This window comes from Agelaius phoeniceus, chromosome 2, assembly GCF_051311805.1.
Source record: "Agelaius phoeniceus isolate bAgePho1 chromosome 2, bAgePho1.hap1, whole genome shotgun sequence".
Classification (NCBI taxonomy): Eukaryota; Metazoa; Chordata; class Aves; order Passeriformes; family Icteridae; genus Agelaius; species Agelaius phoeniceus.
This window is the reverse complement of record NC_135266.1, coordinates 91,673,976-91,692,176: the sequence shown is the minus strand read 5'-3', so window position 1 is coordinate 91,692,176 and position 18,201 is coordinate 91,673,976. Positions and strand designations below refer to the sequence as shown.

The following is an 18,201-nucleotide window of genomic DNA, read 5'->3' as shown; positions in this document are numbered from 1 at the left end:
ATACTGGAAGCTTGCTGGGAGTTCTCCACAGGAGCTTCTCCAGGATGAACAGAGCCGATTTCCTCAGCCTGTCCTCGTACGGGAGGTGCCCCAGTTCTCTCATCAACATCTTGGCCTCCTCTGGACTTGCTCCAACTGTTCCATGTCTTCCTCATGCTGCGGGACCAGAGCTGGACCCCATACAGTTAAAATGTAAATGTTCTATATACAGGTATCATTGCTTCAGCGTTAGATGCTCAATGAGTAATGGCGACAAATAAATGAAATTACATAAACAGTTGTGTTTCTCTGGGGGCTGCTCTGTCCATGCAGCAGCATGAGGAGCCTACAGTCCCATTTTCAGATATATTACCCACCCAAGTCACCTTTGTTACCTTGAAGGAATCTTCAGCATTCTCTGAAACACCTCATAGCCATGGATTTCTGTAAAATTCCTGCATGAAGCTGTTAGTACAGGATTAAATGTTTCTGAAAATCACGTATAACTAGGCCAAAAGAATGCTTGGTATTTGGGACAGTTTAGCAAGCTAGAATGTTTACAGTAACGGGGATCAGTATTTAAAGTTTCTAAGATACCTATAGGTAAGATTCGTACATGTTCATACAAGCTCAGGCTAAGCTCTAATGAAGCAATATCAATAAGGCTGTTATAGTGATTAGTGCTACAGCTGAGATTGTATAAATATGTGCACTTTGAACAAAACCACGGAGCTAGATTTGGGTTGCTAATACCCCTAGTTCCCGTGTGCCTCAATAAAGCACCTGCATATCATCTGTCTGTGATTATGTGTGCTCCCAAACACTAACAAAGCCACTGGCAACCCAGCAGTGGCCTGGGGCCTGCTGCTTGTGGCTTATCTTGTGCCACAAGCTTTGCAACACATGGATTTTAAATGATGTATTGAACAGTTTGAGATGGGGAAAAAACCCCAAGGCTTAGACATCACACCTGGAAAAGATTTCCGAGAATTTCCCCACTTCAAGCACTTTGAATATACATATACAACATGTACTTCTAACAATTATCATACAGTTGTGTTTGGTGAAAATAAATTATGAAAGAAAAAGTGTATTACAGTGAGCTTTATACTGCCTCTGATTAAAAAAAAAAAAAAAAACGAAGCAACAACAATATCATCCTCAATTAAAATAAGATGTAGGCATAGCAAAACAAAGCCTCAAACTGGGAATTAAAACTGATGTCAGTTCCTGGCTTTGTCAGGATGGTCAGGATGGTCAGGAGCTTCCATGTTTCAAGCAGGAAACTTTCAAGTAGAATAGGAATAGTCCTTCCTTATTTAACATAGTGCTCTGGTTCCTCAGACAAAAACACGTAAGATTAAGATTAAAGTATAACCTATTATTATTCTTTTATTTAAAGATCTTTTCCGGTTTAAAAAGCCAGATACAAATCCAAATGACTCATTGTATATTGCTTAAAAAGTCACTCTAAATGTGCTGGCATTCAAATTCTTGAATATCTGAGAAGACCTGCAACTGGATTTCATTTAAATCCTGCCTACTTCCTGCCCTCAGCTAGCTTCTTGTGATGTGAGGTCAGCTAAGTTTTACATACCAAAGTACATAAAACTTGGGTTTGTTTTTTTTTTAAATATACAAGACCACCAAACTGTCTACTCTTGATGCTTCTGTAAGTTATTCCCCTTTGTCTCCCCCCAGCCACAGTCACAGAAAAGAAGCTGATATGAGCAAAACCAGAACAGAGGTAAAAATATTCACTTTAATTCAGACATTTAGTGTATTTACAATAGAAAGTTTCCTCTCTGATCAAGGGATTAGAGACTGAAAAAACCCATGTTACAAACATGTGGACAACCTGCACCTGGTGCAGGGTAGTTGATTTTTTTTCTACATCTGTTTCTCCCAGGGTAATTCTGGTGAGAAGTGATGGGGAGAGCCTGGAGATGGTTCGGATGGCCCTCACAGCCAAGCAGCAATCACAGTCCAGGAAGTAGTGTGCAGTTATTCAACAGTTGCTAAAATATCTATACAGACACGTACGCAGTCCCATGTGCAGTTAGATTCACGGAATCATATCCAATGTAGATAAGCAGGTAGACACAAGCCTACCAGCCTGTGTGCAAGCACAGACGTGCAGAGGTGCTCATGCATAGGTACCACCTCACCCAGGGAAGGTGCACACACTCCTTGCCACCCTGCACTTGGACAAACACACAGGCAGGTGTTTTGTTAATGCTAACTTACATGATTTTTAGATACAGAAAAAAAAAAAAAAAACTTGAGGAAAAAAGCACCAACCCTCTCATCTGACTCACTGGCTTGGAATTCTTACTCCTCTGGAACCTGAGGGACATGGTGTGGAAAGGATGATGTCCTCCTGTTTCTCAGAGAGAGAGAACCAGTTCTGAATCTCCAGGAGACTTTTGCTACAGCGATACCAACTAGTTGCTACTGGTTGACACCGAGAGGGGGCAATCCTCTCCTGCTCCCAGAAATAGGCACATCCTCCTACCACTTCCTCTTGAGTCAGATTTAGCAATCAAAAGGCTGCAATATGAGCCACTTCAACTGGTTGATCTCGCAGAAAAATAGATCTGCAAGAAGTGAGTGAGTACTCAGCTTAACCAAAGCACCCTACAAGTCTACCCACCACACGATGTGTGGAGCACCTGTTTCAGCAACAACTTGTCCATAGAAGCTGATCCATGATCAAGTCACTCAGAGCTCCTATTTGCACCTTGGTCAGACTCCACACACCACTTTCCCACTTTCTTGATGAGGTGCTCCCCTCCTTGGGAGAGGAGGTGTTGCAGACGTATGCCATGGCTTAAAGGTTGAACTACATGGTGGTTAAGAAGCAAACCTCAGCCCTCCTCCAGCATAACCTGCTGCTGTCTCCAACAAAACCAGCTGACAAGAGTTACAAAGATGGGGAGATATGGGGAAAGAAAGAGAGCTATGATCCCCTCTTAAAGGTCAAAGGCAGCCTAAGCAGAAATAGATTAAAGATGGTTGTGGAGGCTGCAAGGCTGAGGAGAGTTCTGGTTGAGCAAAGCTTCTTGAACAGCTTCGCTGCAGCCACTGAGCTCCATCTGGTTGAGAACGCAGCTGATGTGCTCCACGGTGGCGGCACGGCCCATGCGCAGTCTCCAGAGCCGGAGCATTTCGTACTGGGCGTCTCGCAGGCGCCGGTGCTCCAGCTCAATCCGCTCCAGGTCGCAGTCGCTCAGCCCCAGGCGCCGCACAAACTCCTTCCACCGCGACGGCGGCACGTGGTCCACCACCGTGTACAGAACAGCAGGGGCTGTGGACACAGAGGGAAACCCTGAGAAGCAGGATTCTGTCACCTCAAGGAGAATGGGAATAACCCAGGGCTGGAGGTTGCCATGGTATCTTGCATTGCCTCCTCTTGTTCAAGCCTTCTCCAGTTCTCCAGAGTAATCACATAGACTCCAGACTTGCTCTTGTCCCTCAAAATGTAATGGGAATGTTTCCATATGCTCTTGTATAAGGCTATGGAGCAGAGTCAAGCACTTTTTCTTAGGGCCTTTCTGCCATACATTCTTGAAAAAGAATGAATTATTAAAATTATTCTGGGTCACTGCCCATATTGACAGCATGTCAATACATATGGCAGTCCATTTTGCTGGTAGGGAAAGGGACAACAGAAAGGCCTTGCACAGATATTTGGCATATACAGACTCACAGGCTCTGGGCGTGCTTCTGCCTTTCTACTGTGCCGTGCATGGGTACACATCCAGGTCATATACACTGGGTAAGGTCTCTCCTGCATTACTCCGAGCTGCATCTGCATAATTAGGTTCCCATTTGACTGGGGAAGAAGAGAAGGATGGAGGAGTTTCACTTACTGTCTGGAAGCTGTGTCTTCCTGGCAGGTCTGACACAGTCTGGAAACTCATGTGAACTCTGTGGCAGAGGGTCAGATGGCTGGGTTGCAATTATTGGCAATTCTGTTTCCTTCTGGGACTCAGGACGAAAGGTGGAAATTTCATTTTTTTCCTCAACCTGAAAGACACATTACATAGTCCAGAATTACCCACAGCAGCACAATACACCTGTCTCCTGCAAGCAGCCACAAGCTTTATATGCTAAAATTTATCCAAGATAGATGGGAAGTGGGTGTTGAGATTTTAATCCTTCCTACATGCCTTGTTTCAGCAGAGGACACCAAACATTTCTTTCCAGCAGAACCCAAAGAGTTTAACCTTCTTTTGGCACCATAAAACAGTAGTCCAGGAAAAAGTATTTCTTTACAAAATCAAGTAAGGCTGGTACCCAAAATCACCACCATTCTAGAAGCTCCATATGCCATCTTTCCCATCAGCCTCCTCTGTAAGGCTGTGGAAACCCCACCTCAGCTGCTGCCTGGGCACTCTTATTTGCAGAGTTACCTTGGACCTCAGACAATACTGTGAAGCAGCACTGAGAGGCTTGCGGAGTCAAGATCTGAAGTGAAATAAAATTAATTAAATCCTCCAAGCTTGGGGTACACAGAGAGAAAAGGGGATTAAGGATCAACTATCTGAACAAAATGCACCAAAAAAAAAAAAAAAAAAAAAAAAAAAGCAAAAAGGAAAAAAAAAAAAAAAAAGCCAGAAGTTTGAAAAGTATCCTCTAGAAGAGGGGAAGTAAAGTGTTACTGGCTCCACCCTCTACAGGAAAAGACTTCTGAGTTAAACAGCCCTATTACTCAGCTCGCTTGCAAATATAAGGCCTGAAAACAGCCCATGGGGAAAAATATTACTCCAGATCTCAGGCTAACATATTTGAAAGTGGAAGGTAAGCTACATATAAATATATATATCCATCATCTTGCTCACCTCTGATACTGGCTCCTTGGTTCTCAGTGGCAAAACTTCAAAGAAAGGAAAAAAAAAAAGAAAGTAGAAATTATTTTCACTTCCTCTTGTCCCAGAGAAAACAGGAAAGCAGCTACTCACAATCCTGCCCTCAAAAATATTTTATAGCAAAATAAACATCCCAGAAATAAGCTCAAGTGTACATCCAGTCATAGCTACAGGCCTGGATGCAGAACTGCAATAACAGCCTTGGCTATTTAGTTCTTATGCTACTCTGGCCTTGCAGCAGAGCAGAGTCAGGAGATTCCACTTTGTCCCTCACACACAAAAGCACACAGATATTGGTGTCTATCCCAGTCAATATCACTGCACATGCCACTGTACTCACCACAGGAGTAGAAAGGCCCTGTCTCACGTTTCTGGACCAGCTTCCCTACTTTACGTGCAATGCAGAGGACGAAGATAACTCCAAATATTGCAACAAGGGTGCCAAGTACAAGGTTTCCATCTGGACAAAAGGAAGAGAGCAAATGCATGAGTGACTAAGAAAAGAGGAGGTAAGTGCTAGAGGAAGAACAGCAAGTGGAGATTTGCAAATGGTAGGGAGAAAAAGTATAAGGGTTTGACAAAGTGGAAAATATAACCCTTTACAAAAGGCATTAAGAAAACAACACCCCACAATGAAAAGATTCCACTGCCCTTCAGTCCCCTGAGCACTCACTCAGCCCAGATGAGGTCGGTGAGGTAGTGACTGGGCTAGGACACAGCAAGCAGTCTTCTCCAGTGCAGCTGAAAGGGCAAATCAGAGAGGTGAGCACATGTGCCATGAAACTCTAGCCATTTCCAACCACCCTAATTAACAGACAAGTCAAGATGAGCCTGCAAAGCAGAGCAATGCAGTGTGACTTTGGGCTCTTAGCGGGCTAATGCCCACATGGAGGAGACTGGGGGTGAAGACCTACTTGCCTCAGAAAGGCAGTTAGAATACTGTAAAGTTATGCCTAGATAGAAAGTGTCATGAGAAGAATGTCCTCCCCCCATGGCACTCCTGCTGTCCCTCCTACTCAGTGGTGGGGCATACAGAATAAAAAAGCTCACCTGTTGCAAGGCTTGCAAATATTACTACGCGACAGGAAGAACTGAGGCTTACACCTGCAAATTGCATCTTTGTTCTTTGAACCTGTAGAGGAAAAAAAAAAAAGAGAAACTGTTGCCATAATATGGACAGAGAAGAAAACAAAGGGAAAAAAATCCACTCCAAAATGGATGAGGGATTATCCTTTTTTTAAGCCTGGAAAACTTCTACTGAAGAAGAGATAAAGGATTTGATCTACATATAAAAACAGAGTTGGAGGACAATAAAAGTAATAAAACTAAGAGTGCCACTGTCCTGAAGGTGGGCACCTCTGTAGAGGCTAGGAAAGGGACTATAATTACAGAGCAGCTGGAATTAGTATAATGTGCAAAAAGCAGTAAAAGTCACCCAAGTTCAAGCATGACAGGAAGGGGAAACCACATTAGTCAGGCCAAGATGAGGGAGAAGTGGTCCCTGAGCAGCTGGGACTGGTGAGGAAGTCAGTTCAGGGCAGGGAGAAATCATTACAAGTCATGGGACACATAAGCATTCTTCTGATGTCATGAGTGGAAGGGGTAAGAAATGAAAGAACTATCACTTCTAAGCAAGGCACAGGAGAGAGCCTGAATAAAACAGGTGTGGGGAGGAGCAGGCAAGAACAGTGAAGGAAGGACATCAAAAAGCATGAGAGGAGGGGAAAATGTACTAGAACAAGGAGCATGCATTCTGTTATGAGTGAGGGAGGGGAATAAAACAGTTCTACATCAGCCAAGAGGGAAGGAAGCTGCTCAAGGACAGTGTGCAATCACGACCCTCGAGGAGAAGCTTAAGCAAGGAAAGTGTGACAAGATGATTGAACACTAGAGGGAACACATTCACCAGTGAAACAGCAAACCTCACACTGGGCAGGGTAAGAGATGGGAAAGGGATCATGAGCAGCACAATTTGCAAAGAAGACAGGATAGCTTTAAGACAAGGTAGGATGTGGGAGCGGCTGGACTGGAAGCATGGGCCTGTGGGATAATTAAAGAACAATGACTAAATTAATTATAATTGTATCTTTGGTACAGATCTGGTACAGATCATGAGCAGCTGAATAAGATGTTGAGAGGGTATGTGTGTCCTTGGGCTGGAAGACAGCCCCTAAGGAACATATCTACGTGCAGATTTGGAAGACCAGTCAGGGTGTGAATGGGCACAGATGTGTGATGTCTTGTTTGGCTGCACAGTCAGATCTGCCTGTGCAACTTATGAAAGAGCTAATCAAGGAAATAAAGTCAGTTCATGTTGCATCCAATAGTGACTCGTGCTTTCTCAGTCCTCACATCAAAAGAAGACATTTAAGTGACATGGAAAGAATTAGACTACAGACAGCAGTGTTTGTTAAGATCTCTGATTCCTGACTTTGGGACAGCTAACACAAGTACTTCTCCCAGACACTGGCATCATCCCAAGGTAATGCCCAATTCCACTGGGTATAGTTCAGTATTACTAGCAGCTCTTTACTTTAGAACACTGCACAGAAGACTGTGGCTGCTCAGCAATTAGTTCAGTTCAGACAAGCAGTTCAGCTGAGCACCAAGGCCAGAGGTATTTTCATCCATTGCACTCAAAGTGCTTCCAGCAGTTGGTAGGGGAAGTGCAGTGAGCATCAGGAGAAAAACAAACAAGGAAGTCAAGGGGAAAGAACTTTATGTTCTAGAACATAAAGACCTTGCTTCAGGACAGGCAAAGCAGAGGCTTAATTACCAAAATTAAGTAGAAAGTAGCTCCTCACAACAGCCAAAACCAAGAAACAGTTCAAGGACAAAAGAAAGCAGCTATGATAGGAAACAGTGATTGATGCCAGAGCAGGCAAAAAATAGCAGTCTTTCTGGGGAAAGAGGGCAGACAAACCCCAGAGTTGTTCCCAAACCACAATCCTTTCAGTGCAAGGCACTGCCGCATATCAGAAAGTCTACTCTACTACAGTACATCTGCACTGGAGCCATAACCATGCCATACTCACAGCTGGCAATAATCCCATCGGCACATGAGCTGCAGTTCCTACACTGGAAGTATTCAGACTCAGAATCAATCAGATACTGATTCTTCTGACACCCACATACAGTATCTTGCTTTGGGGTGCAGGGGGTCTCTACTATCTGCTGGAGTGCTGAGGAAAGAAAAGAGAAATTATTACTCCAGCCTCTTCCTTCACCTTCAACTGAGAGCACTGTCATGATCATAGATATTGTTATCCCCTAATTTTCACAGAAAAAGGCCAGAAAGGCCTGCAAACTATATCTCAGACAGTTCCAGTTTGGTAAACCTTATTCCTGCTGTCCCAAATCCATCCCCATACACTGTCTTACCCATTCAACTGCTTACTTTTCCAAGCTCCCTTGCTCACCTTGCCATCCCCTCCAGCCCTCATCCACCCCCATTTTCCTCAGATCCTGCAGATCTGGCAGTGCCTCACCTGTACGACAGCGTTTGCACTGGAAGCATTTAGACATGGTGTTATCAACAGCTGTGAATGTGCCATTGGCACATGGAAGACAGACAGTTGCCTGGTCAGGCCCTTCACAGTCTTTTGCCTTGTAGGTACCTGCAAGAAAATCACTTAGCAGAGCTCTGACAGGAAGGCAAATGCATTGTCTTAGGGAGGACAGGAGTCACTGGTTCCTCAAAGAAACCCTGGAGTTGATGCCATAAGGACCAAGTATGCCTCCCCTCACCAGTGTGAATGACACTGAGAGCCCATAAAAGGAGAAAAGGAATAAGAATAAATAAAAGAAATAAGAATTTATCTGGGTAGGGATAGGTAGCAAGCGAAGGGAGAGCTGATTAGCTGTAGGAAAGAGACAGTTTGAGAGTGCAGGACCGGGAAATGCCTCCCAGGTGAAAGTCACTACTACTGTATTTATTTAGTGTACCTGCATGACACCTCATGCAGCAGTGGGTCCTTTTGGGGTGTAGGTATTGTCCCAGTTGACAGCGCGTCTGTTTCTTTTCTCTCCTCAAAGAGTTAGGGGGGTCTTTTCCATCCAAAGCTACCCGACGGACTTGCACTCTATATGGCACTGGAGTAATTTCTACAGATTCCTTTGTCAACACACAGACAAATATTAGAATAACCTGTAAATAGAGAGGGAGGGAGGGAGAGGAGAGAAACAAGGTGAGAAAACATTCTATCCTCCTGCACGCTGCACCTCTGATTTTAGCACTTAGAATTACATCATATCATGAGTTCAGTTTACTTGGCTAATTCTGGTAACGGGACACTCCACTGGCAAATATGTGTGGGGAGATGATTTACAAAAATAAACCCCAACAAACCAATGCCTGCCATCTGTGATATTAATATACCATTCAATGGCCTCTATGGTAAACTGGTTGTATATAAAACCAATATTTTTCATTATGTACATTTTATACATGGAATGCCTCGAAAATGCTGCAGCTTGCATGAAAGTTACACAAGAGCAAAGAAATATTTTTATTAAGGAAGGCAGTAAAGTTGTCCATGTAGAAACAGTGCCACAGAGAAGAATGCATCCAGTACTTGCAGTTCCACTGAATAAATACACAAGATGGGAAGTTTGGAATAACATGGCAAAAGAGGACCTCACTGCCTACTAAGTACAGGAAATCTTCCAAAACGCCTCCTGAGCAAGCCAAACCTAGAAACATGGGAAAGTTAGGATTTTGATTCTTCCCCGTGTCAAATGTTCATTCTTTCTCTTAAAATGCAGCTGTTAACAATCAGCCCGTACAGTTCGACACAAAAATGAGCAGTTTCTTCTTTTTTAACACTGTTAAGATTTGATTTCTATTTTTCCACTTGAAAGTTACTGTTATCAAGCCAATCTTAACAGAAATATTAGGATTGGCATGACTGCCACATGACTGTAAGAGAGGGTGACTTTGTACACCCACACACACATGAACCAGGGGTTAAAAGCACAGCTGCACCAATAATGAGGATGCTGTTCCCTGGACACTGTTTGCAGGACACAGTTCCCAGCACTGAAATTGAGAAATATACTGTTTATGTAATGGCCAAAAGGCCTCCCCTACGGTAAGAGGACAGCATAAATGACTCATCGGCAAAAGATCCTGTACCAGAAGGATGGTAAGGAGATTGCAGTGTATCACAAACACAACCCCTCTGCTTCTTGGCCCAATAGAAAAACAGACCTCAAGCATGCATTTCAAACATTCAGATAAAGAAAAAACATACAACAACAAAAAGGTTTAAAAAATCCCAACAAATCAAAACCAGGTCAAAACTTGGTCCAAGATTCATGAAACCTGAAGTCAGCAAGTTTCTACAGCAAAGACCCATCCCATACCAACCAATGACTCCTGAAGAGTATGAAAGATTCGTCCAAAAACTACTTTATAGTACCATGAAGAAGCCCAGCAGTCTGATGAAAACTTGACAACCTGCATCCCTTGTCATCCTCTTTGCACACAAGTGATCCTGGCCACACTGGACATCCATGTGTTGATGCTTCTGAGTATGGTACAGACGTAACAATGAACTCTATGCATCAGATCAAGTGAATGATGAAAATCAACTAATAATTTTTGCAAATGAACATCGCCCTGCCAATATAATCTCACACAAAGTTTTACTATACTACCTCCCCTGCAATTGTAATGTTTTCCCAGCTTGTTTTTTTGAAATAGTTTTTTTTTAAGATGCCCAGCATTACAAGCACAGCTTCAGAGTTCTTTTTTTTTTTTTTGCTTTTTTTTTTTTTTGCTTTTTCAGCTAGGACACTTAGAGCAAAAGCAAAGTAAACCAATTTTGTGGTAGCAAGCTCACCAAAAGATACATAGAATAAAATCGTTTTGACAGCCCTACACTGTTCTGTTTCTCTTTCAGAATTAAAGCCTTGGGGAGAAAGGTACATACTTAAAAGCAACTTAAAACCTCAAGAAGGATGGGATTTGCAACTCTGACAAAACTAAAACATTGTTTTTTGGAGAGCTCTGACACATTCAATAGACCAGATGCTAAAATGGTGAACAGGAAAAAAGAGAACCACATATTTAAATAGATATCATTTCCGACTTCATTAGTTGACCACAGCATAATTGTAAGCTCTCCAACAACTCCTCAGAGGAACTAAAAATTGTTTCAGCAGCTGACATTACAAGATTTATTGCTTGCAGGAAAATGGATAGAAGATCCTTCACACAGATGGTCTGACACACAGTAACAATAAAAACATTCTGATTCTCTAGCTAGTGATTAATCCCCTGATACAAGAACATAAACAGTCACTCCATAAGTCACACAAATCAGCAATAGCAAGAAGATAAAAGCATCAAAGATTGAGCCAAAAATACAGAGAAAATTGGTCAGATACACCTTCAAAGCCAAAAGAAAACAGAAGTGGTTTTCATTTTTCAGATTAAGTGAAAGCAGGTCTGTAAGTGTCATCAAAGCAGAGTTAACATGTAACTGAACACAATTTGAGGAACAGAAATTTACAGGCCAGGAGTGACTCACACCCCAATGACTCGGCCATCCAGCAAAATCATTCACATGATGGAAAACCACCAAAACACCACCATCTTAATAAGCAGCTCCCCAAGCCATTCAGCAATACACTGATTTATACCAATGAACAACTTCATCAAATTCAGATAATACATGAAATTAGCACAGTCAGTTCTGTTTCAGTTGGAAGGCACACAACCTGTGGTATAAGAACTGTAACAACCATATTACAGAGCTGATGAACTACAGAACTGATCAAAATCCTCAGCAAAACCAACCTAAGAGGATATGAACGTGACCACACAGCAACCACTTGGTAGTGAAAGAGTGACCCAATGAAGAGTAAGAAGACCCCATATAGTATTGCTTTTTTATCCAGATTCTTGCTTGAGAGATAGGGAGTTTAGATCATAAGGATGATATTGCCCAGGAATTTCTTTGTTGGGGATCCCTCTTTTGAGACACCTGGTTTAAGCTACCATGTAACACAGCTGATTTGTACCAACAAATCTGTCTGATGGAGAAAAGAACCTAATTTTAAAAAATTCTTTTGCAGTTCCCCTCCTCTGGACACATTCAAGGACCTTCAAATCCTTAAATTGTGAGGCTCTCAACTGCTCCCAGCCCTCCGGGTGAGGCCGCAGCAGCGCTGAGCACAGCGGGTGATGGATGATCCCCCCTCTGCCCGCCTGTGCTCTGTGTTTGATGCCCCCAGGACACGGTTCCTGCCCTCTGGGCTATGCCCTGCTGACTCTCACTGAGCTGCTGCTGCCCCCAGCACCCCCAGGGCCCTCCCTGCAGGGCGCTCTGCAGACACTCCTGTCACAGGTTGTACTTGTGCCCAGAACTAACTCTGTCCCCGTATTCAGGATCCAGCATTTGGACTTGCTCAAGTTCATTCCAATAATCATTGCTCAATGCTCCAATTTATCTAGAATAAATATATTGAACAGAACTAGAATTGAGCCCTGAGAAACACTGCTGGCGATCAGTTGCCAGCCAGATTTAGCTCTGAAGCCTCAAGTCATTGATAAGAGTTTGCCTAGGCAGTTTAGAGGTCTTCTGCAAGTGAAATAAGCTGAATATCCATTGTTAGATCTACAGCACGGTCCACTTGCCAGGATCAAAAAAAACAGTAGCCACTAAGCAACTTCCCAGAGATAATGTGTATTACCTAAGCCAAGTGGTAATTCAAGCCACGTGTGATGCACACCACTGATTCATACCTACTCAGCCATTTCAGTCAGCAGGGACTACCCAGGGAAAACAGAGTCAGCAGAAACTCTGGGGTTTACTTATGAAACTGCTGCAGGAATAACCAAAATATGGCAGAACGCTGCTTCCTTAAAACATTCCACCCCTCTGGATGACAGCTGCACGTTTCCTCACACATAAGGCAACCCTAGTTCCTTCCCATGCCCTCACACCAGCACTTACTGCCCAGCACTTCATCTACAATGAAAACAGACACAGAACAAGCCCTAAAGCTCTTCTGTGCAACGTTTTGACAGCTGAGACAAGAGTTAGGAGTTTTTCCACAATTTTCACACGCAAATATTCTTAGATTACTGCCACCACTAGAATTTGCACAAGGTTGGAGGGAGCAGGTATACAGTGACACACAGGTCATTTTGCTATCTTTAATACTGTTGCTTCAATATTTCTTGAGAAAACAGTACACCATACTACTAGTTATAACTATCTGTACTGTGTTGTAAATAATTATGAATTAAGTCTTTTAGCCTCAGCATTATCATCATCAATGAAACCAGTATTTTATTCATATATTTTGTCATCCTTAATCCTCATGGACCAAGTTGCACGAAAATTCCATTGTAATAACTTAATCAACCACTTCTCCCAAAAAAGGCTTCCAGTTTGCAAATTCCATTTTTAAACTAATTAATTATCAATTACCTGCAAATTAGAGGCATTACGAGTCATTAGAGTGTCTCAAAATATTTTGTTACAGCAAGTTACCTTGGCTTAAGAATCCAGCATGATACATACCCCATGCACAAGTATTCTACACATAAATCATCTTTAATCATCATCATAAATCATCTGTCAGCCTTTTTAATGAGTCATAAAAATTAGTCAGCTTGGAGGCTTGGGCAAAAAACAGTACTTGCTCAGACTAATGAGGTACCAAAGAAATCAGAGTACAGGATTTACTCTTATGTTCTTTGTCTGGTTCAGCCATTTCCAAAAGCTCTTTGAGGTTAGCATTTGTTTTAGTTTGCTATACAAAGATGAAAGGGAAACCAGAACTTCTGCTTTACACATTGAGAAATGTGCATTAAAGCAACATTTACAGGAAGCTTTCGTCATTGCTCTCTAAAAACTGAAAAGGACAAAAGAAGGCTACAAGAACTACTATTATAAATAATCCTCATTTTATGAAGATCAGATGAAAGAATGCTGTATTTGAGGCCTTGTCTAAATTCAGGAGACTAATAATAGCTTTGATACAATGAAGAAAGGCCTTAGAAATCTTAACTTAAAAATCAAAAGAAAACTATGATTATCTATAAAGACTGTGGACTTCATACCATAAAACATCATAAAGTATATAAAGTTAGAAGGCTTTATTTCATATTAGTAAAGATTAAGAAAATAATGGAGAAGTCAGTAGGTGATAACAACCATAAGAAAATTTCTTTGGAAGCTTTCCCTCCAAGGACTCTGTGGTGGACACTGTGTCAGAGTGCCACATTCACTGACCCTCAACACCCCAGCACTTGGCCTGCCTGTGTTCAGGGCTGAGTTCCCCTGTGCTGCTGCACAACCTCACATCAGAGCACTGATGGAGCAGGAGCCAGGGGAAGGCTGATCAGGGGATCCTTACTTTTCCATCCTGAAATGATTTTCAGCTGGGCATGAGCCCTGGGCCCCTGCCCACGCTGTGCCACAGACCTGCTCATGCCCCTTGTCAGTGACTCACTAGGTGAATTTCCAAGTCAGGTAACTGTCAAATGCCAAGTCCTACTCATTGGAAAAGGCAGATTCCTGTTTGGTTTACTAGGAAAATGTAGTGACATTGCTTTGAGATGTGCTTTCCACTGTCAGGTTCCTAAGAACATAACACAAGGATATGTGTCAGCAAAGGAAGCACTCAGCTATCCAGGGATTATGGAAGAGAACACGAGGCATCTGCCCCAAATACAAACAAAGCCTCTTTGACTAAAGAAAATGGGTAAGAAAGAGCAAAGTGACAACACCGGGTTTACCACAAATAATACTGCTAATGCAGAAAATTGATTACTTAATGAAAAGGGAAAGGCATCCAGACTGATGGTACTGGTTACCTGTGAGAACAAAAATTGCCATGTAAGTGTACCTAGCACAGACCCTAATATAAACATTTCATTTGGCTAGAAGTAGTTAGTCCTAAAAATAGAAATTCAAATTAGATTAATAAGCAGTAAAAGTTCAATTAATCTTACTGGAGAAAACAATCAGAAATGCAATCAAATGCTATGAATTATTAGGAAAGGATGTGAGAGCAAAACCAAGAGTGTTGTTATGACAATATATAAAGGATTGAATCTTGACTGTAGTTCTGGTTCCCAATCTTAAGAATATAAATTAACCCAGATATAATATAAAAGAAAGTAAAAAGGACCATCATTGGTACAGACTGACTGCCACAAAGGGAATGATAAAATATACCAGTGTATAAAAGAGAAACCTGAGCCAAGGATACTATAGCAGGCTCAAAGACAGAATGCCAAAGAGAAGATGAACTGGGATGAGTGTTCTCTGTCTCCTCCAATACAAGAACTAAGAGGCATTACATAAGACAAGCAGCAGAGAGGTTCAAAACAAAATACAGGGAGGTACTTTTACAGCCAACATGTAGCTGAGGTGTGGGACTCCATGAGAGAGTGCTGGCTCTGCCAGAAACCTGTCCTGGTTCCAAAATTGATCACCACACCCATAGCAGAAGGGAAAAAAAAAACAAGCCATAGTAAGGGATGCAAAATATGAAGACGCCATTTCAACTTGGAAATTCCTACAGTCCCAGGCCCCTGGAAGCCAGGAAAGTATTCTTATTTTTCATTGCTGTACACTTGCCCTGCTCCAGAACCCTTGGCAGACACCTGTGACTGGTCACTACTGGAAACAGGCTGGTGGCCCAACAGCTCTTTCTTACAATGCACTCTTGGTGGCCTGGTTTTCAATTTGTATATAATGTAGCTTCTAACTTCAAAATGGCAGTTTCTCCCTTTACTTTGAAAATAAATCAGTGTCAGAAGTACCCTTATGGCTATTTTGTCTTTTTTCTTCATAAAACAGAATTTTCTTTAATAAATAAAACTACCATTATTATTTTTCTTTTAATGAGACAGAAAATATCCTGGCCTCAGTGAAGATGGATGCAAGTTTGTCCACTATAAAAGCTAGAAGTGCATGGGGAAAACACAGAGCACCTGAAAATTAATTTAAGGGCAGGCAGAAAGAGTGAATGCATGGAAACAGGCTACAGGAAATTTTGAAGAATCACAGGAAACATACAGGATTCAGAAGAGTAGAAGGGAGGCATCAGGGGACCAAGAAGGGCTATGAGGGGAAACAGGATGATATGCAACATAAATGACAGTGGATGGGCATGCAATAAAGTGAGAATGAGACCTGTAAAAAAGAAATCCCACTGAAGGACACTTCCTCCAGTGTCTTATTTAACTGAAGATAATATAATGAATTTGAGGAATCCAATAGATCTTTCTCTTTTTTTTGCCAACTGAATGAATAATATCACATATAGTACTGATTTGCACCAAAACGTGTGCACCTCTATTCTTAAGCCAGAAATACACTTTTCAGGTTTGCTATCTGCTTTGAAATCTGTCCATAAGTCAACATAAGTCCATAAGTTTATGTGTCCTACCTAGGTCCCAAGATGGTTAAGTGATGCACAGCTAGAGTCAAGGTATTCTTTCTCCTCAGTTTTAGGTGTGTTGGCCTGCAACTGCTAACTTTAAGTCTACTACCAGGTTTCCAAACCTTTCAAGCATTAAAAAAAGCCCCAAGACCAAATCCAAACCCTTCTGGAAGGTAACTTTGCCCACATTGCAACTTTCTGACCACAAATTAACAACTAAGTCAACATTACAAGTCCAGTGCAGCCAAGTGCAGGTGTGCATTACTAGGATGCTCAGGTATTTAAGGATAAACAGTTTGACGCTGCAACCTCTACAGCAGAATTTATAGCCATGTCATGATGCTGAGTGACACCACTCCACTGTCCCAGCTTTAGCACACATCTGCTGATGCTCGATAGCCATTCACGTCTGGCAATCAGGCTATTCATAAAATTCTCCGATATCTTTTACAACTTTTTCGCCCGCAAAATCACAACGGGCAGCTTAAAAGTCTTGCCCCACGAAGCCCGGGAAGGCTAAAGAAGATCTACCGGCAGAGCTGAACTTGCTCTTATACAAATCCCGTGGTTTGGGGCGTAGCTACAACCCTCTAATCTTTGTTTAGACGCCCGCAGAGTGGCATTTGTGTGCGCCCGGCTGCGCAGCAAAGCGGGGGCGGCTCATCGCCGGTCCCCGCACGGCGGCGGAGGGAGCGGAGCGGCTCCGATCCCGGCCGGACGCTCGGTGTCCCGGCGAGCCCCGCCGCCCGGACCGCCCCGCGCGTTAACGGCCGCGCCGCGGGCTTCGGGGAATCCGCCGCCGTTCCTGTAAGCCCAGACGCCTTCTCCCTGAGTCAGGGATAAATCCCGGGAACGGCGCCAGAGAACTCGGTGCCCGCAGGGGAGCGGAGGGAGGGGAGCGGCGAGCCCGGCGGTGCCGCTGCCCGGCAGCCCCGCGGGCACCCGGCGGATGGCGCGGCTGGGCTGCCCGTCCCGCTACCGCCGCTCCTGCCGCTCCGGCGCCGGCACCAGCCTCCCCTGCGACGACGACCGCCCGCCTCGCCCTGCCGCAGACTCGCCGAGCCCTCCCCCGCCGCCGCCCGCCCCGGCATGGGGCTGCCGAGAGGAGAGCCCCAGCGCCCCGGAGAGGGCGAGCAGAAAGCGGGCTGGGCGCAGAGCAGCAGCGATCGGGAGCCCGACGGCGGCCGGGAGGGTGGAAGAGAGCCCGGGCCCGAAAGCTCGACGGCGGACACCGCTCAGCGGACCCGCGGCGGGCTGCAGATCGCCGGGACCGGAGGAGTCGCCGGGCGAGGCGGTGTCCCGCCGGCGCACAGCCCCGCTCCGCCGGGAGCGGCGAAGTCCCCGCCGTGCCTTACCGTCCCCAGCGAGGAGCGCGGCAGCGCCGGGCCGCGCATGGCTCCGCGGGCCGCTACATCCCCGAGGCAGGGTCCCCTGCGTGCAGAGAAAGCCGCCCCAGCCGTACCCAGCGGCGGCCGGAGCAGCGCGGAGGGTGACTACCCCGTCTCCAACTTCCTGGCAGCGGCAGCAGGAAAGAGAGCGGCGAGCGGGAGGCGGCCCGGAGCCCCGGCGAGCCCCGCCCGCCCTCCGCCGGGCCAGGACCGGCGTCGGCAGTATTCCTTAAAAACCCTGATGGACGAGCTGAAGAAAAGCAACGGATGGGGCATCGAGTGGCTAAAGCTGGTAGAAAACACAAGGGAAAGGAGTCAGAGGAGGTCTGCTGAAATCTTAAAGTTCTTGACGCAGGAGTGTTTCACTCTTCAGCTGTACTTTCCACGTGAAAATTAACCATGTACTTATAAAAAAAGACTTTTTGCATCTTAACTGCCTTAATTGTAAAGAAAGGCATTGTGCAGCCACGATCAGCATTTTTAGAGTTATATGACCATCCTGTAGTTTTTAATTTAAAACACACGTTCTCTTGCATGCTCCAATGAACCGGCTG

At 44.2% G+C, this 18,201-nt stretch overlaps 1 protein-coding gene across 1 annotated transcript; it reads right to left on the bottom strand.

Annotated features, from left to right (window-relative positions):
• Positions 1-1,720: 1,720 nt before the first annotated feature.
• On the bottom strand, positions 1,721-17,800 carry TNFRSF1A (TNF receptor superfamily member 1A). The gene is made up of 10 exons (XM_054627850.2): positions 17,615-17,800; positions 8,796-8,997; positions 8,339-8,467; positions 7,886-8,032; positions 5,901-5,982; positions 5,524-5,591; positions 5,191-5,310; positions 4,824-4,858; positions 3,852-4,008; positions 1,721-3,286 (listed from the first exon to the last, which is right to left on the bottom strand). The coding sequence occupies exons 1-10, from the start codon at positions 17,651-17,653 to the stop codon at positions 2,985-2,987; spliced, it is 1,281 nt and encodes a 426-aa protein (XP_054483825.2). The 5' UTR covers positions 17,654-17,800; the 3' UTR covers positions 1,721-2,984.
• Between the last annotated feature and the right edge of the window lie 401 nt (positions 17,801-18,201).